Genomic DNA, 2,417 nt, shown 5'->3' with positions numbered 1-2,417 from the left:
ACTTTATTATCATTTAAGTGTCATACAGTTTGAGTAAGCTAAGCAAATCTTAGTCCAAGTTATTAACTTTTACTAGGAAAGAGGACAGATAAGACAAACGAAGAGTAAACCAGCATTTACTCTGAAAGCTTTGTGATTCCAAATATTTATCTCTAGGATTCTTACACATTTCCAAGTAAAATTCTATTCCAACGCCATGTTACCTCGTTCTGGGCCACCAAGAAAATACTGAAGTTTTTTCAACTTGTTTACAAATAAAAACTCCTAATCATAAACCTAACAGCAGTAAACATGACATCCATGACATTAATAAACCTAGATTCTGTAGCACAATAAACATTATGAAGAGTAGTAACATTTAAAAATATAAAACACTACTACCTACCTACCTAGATCATTTTTTTGACTAGGTATAATTCATATGGATAAAAGGAAAACATACACATTTTGTTGAAACTGCACCTAAACGCCCATACTACTTAGAACTGTGAAGAACATATGGGTTTTGTTCCCTCCACCCATACTACCCTACGCTATATAGAGGTGGACCGTTCTCTTCCGACACAAAGGGAACAAAGTGCCCTGCCCCCTCCCTAGATGTGGGAGGAGCTGCAGGACTTGGCCCTGGAAGGGGCACTGGCCTTAGCCATAGGGGGAGGAATGGCAGCGCCTCTCAGCCCTGCCCTCTGCACCTGATCTCTCAGAGCCTCGTGAAAGAGGTCTGGGAAGGAACTCGGGACCGTATCCTGGATCTTGGCCAGAACTTCCAACACCTTCATCTTACTGGTCTCAGCATAAGCTCTCGGGCCCCACAGGAACTCGTAGCTCGGAGGATCACGTCTGGACACCCGGCGGTAGATTAGGTACCCCTTCTCCACTAGATCTTTGGTGATGAGCTTTCTGGGCTCCCCAAAGATGGAGTGGTTCCTCCCATCATAGATCCCCAAGACACTGAGGAAATCCCAGACCTCCTCCTCGGTGGCACGGTTACCCTTCATAAAGATGATGCCCAGGAGCGCCATGAGGAGACCAGACTTGGGCATCCCCCGCTCACCACGTGAACCTTCCTCAGCCCCGAGACTGAACTTGTTGATGAGGGCGTAGATGTTCCTGCTGCAGTCGACTTCCTTCAGCTCCAGGCCAAACACCAGCTCCACGCGCTCTGAGGCTCTCCTCAGGATCTCAGGGAAGTGCTCCTTGTACTTGCTGCTGATGACCTTCTTCAGGGCGTTCTGCGTGATGGGCTCCTTCTTGTTGTACTTCTCCAGCAGGAACTCCACCAGCATGCTGGCCTTCCTGTTCAGAGGATCTCTGCGAAAGCTCCGAACGACCAGGGCTGACTGGGCGGCATCTTCACTTTCCTCCTCTGGGCCCTGGGCACCTTCATCAGATCCTGCGCAGGAAGGCCCTGCATCAGGACAGCTAGGGGCCATGGCTCCCTGAAGCTCCTGGGGATCGCCAGAAGCAGGGGAGCTTGGGGGAGAACCCTGAGGGACAGAAGAGGGGGAGGAGGGGCGCTCCTCTCCTGGGGCTGCAGCAGCACTGGCCTGGGGCTCCTGAGCTTCCCCCTGGACCTGGTGGCGTTTCCCGTGGGCATGAGACTTGTTTTTGTGCTTCCGAGGCATGGTGACAGAGGTCAGGGACCTCAGGCGGCGTGCAGTTAGGAAGGCAGGCAAGGAGGGCACCTTAAGGAAGGACAAAGAAATGCTGTGAGCACCTTCATCAGGGAGACTCATTCCCGGCTTAAACCAAGTCTGCTTCTTAGGGGGCCTTGAGTCCACTGTTCTAAGACCCACAAATCTAATGTTCCCTGGGGAGCCTGTGCCCAGAGACCCCTGAGGAGGAAGTGAGAGTGAGCCCTGGGGCGCAGCCAGACAGCCCTGCCTGGGCATTAGAGGGGGGCCTGTGGGGGCTGGCAGGGGAGGCCTGTCCCTTCAGTTCACATTCAGAGTTAGGATGAGAAATGGGGAAAGACCCTCTAGCCTCCGCCCGGTTCCCTCTTCTGCTCTGCAGGTGATGCTGCCACCTTCCCTGTGACTCTGGAGAAGGAGAGGAGGGAGCACTCAGCCTCCCACCGAAGGGTTCCAGGACTCGCCCTTCTGCAAAAATCTCTAACCTCCCCACTCAGAGCAAAGCCTCCCTTCCCCTTGTGCCGGGAGGATGCGCTGACCACAGGGGTGGGTGCTGATTCGCGCATGTGTCGGGGAGGAAAGTCCTCACCCTGGCGACTTCTGAGCTCTGACATCCTCCCTGTTCTGACCAGCTACCAACCCCTCCGGCCGAGGTCCCCTCCTCCCTCAGTGTCCCGCATCCGAGATTGCAGTGAGGGTGTCCCGCAAACATTAGAGCTGCCCGGATCCTGCCCGGATGCTCCGAGGCCAAGTCGCAGGGAGTGGGTGTTTCGCGTGGCCGCCGTT

General features: G+C 53.6%; 1 protein-coding gene across 1 annotated transcript; it reads right to left on the bottom strand.

Moving 5' to 3' along the window:
- Positions 1-593: 593 nt before the first annotated feature.
- On the bottom strand, positions 594-2,197 carry LOC136154375 (melanoma-associated antigen B4-like). The gene is made up of 2 exons (XM_065916677.1): positions 2,117-2,197; positions 594-1,835 (listed from the first exon to the last, which is right to left on the bottom strand). Exons 1-2 carry the CDS (start codon positions 2,195-2,197, stop codon positions 594-596), a joined length of 1,323 nt encoding a protein of 440 aa, XP_065772749.1.
- Between the last annotated feature and the right edge of the window lie 220 nt (positions 2,198-2,417).

The sequence above is a fragment of the Muntiacus reevesi genome, chromosome X (genome assembly GCF_963930625.1).
Source record: "Muntiacus reevesi chromosome X, mMunRee1.1, whole genome shotgun sequence".
Taxonomy (NCBI): Eukaryota; Metazoa; Chordata; class Mammalia; order Artiodactyla; family Cervidae; genus Muntiacus; species Muntiacus reevesi.
This window is presented reverse-complemented; position numbering and strand designations above follow the sequence as displayed.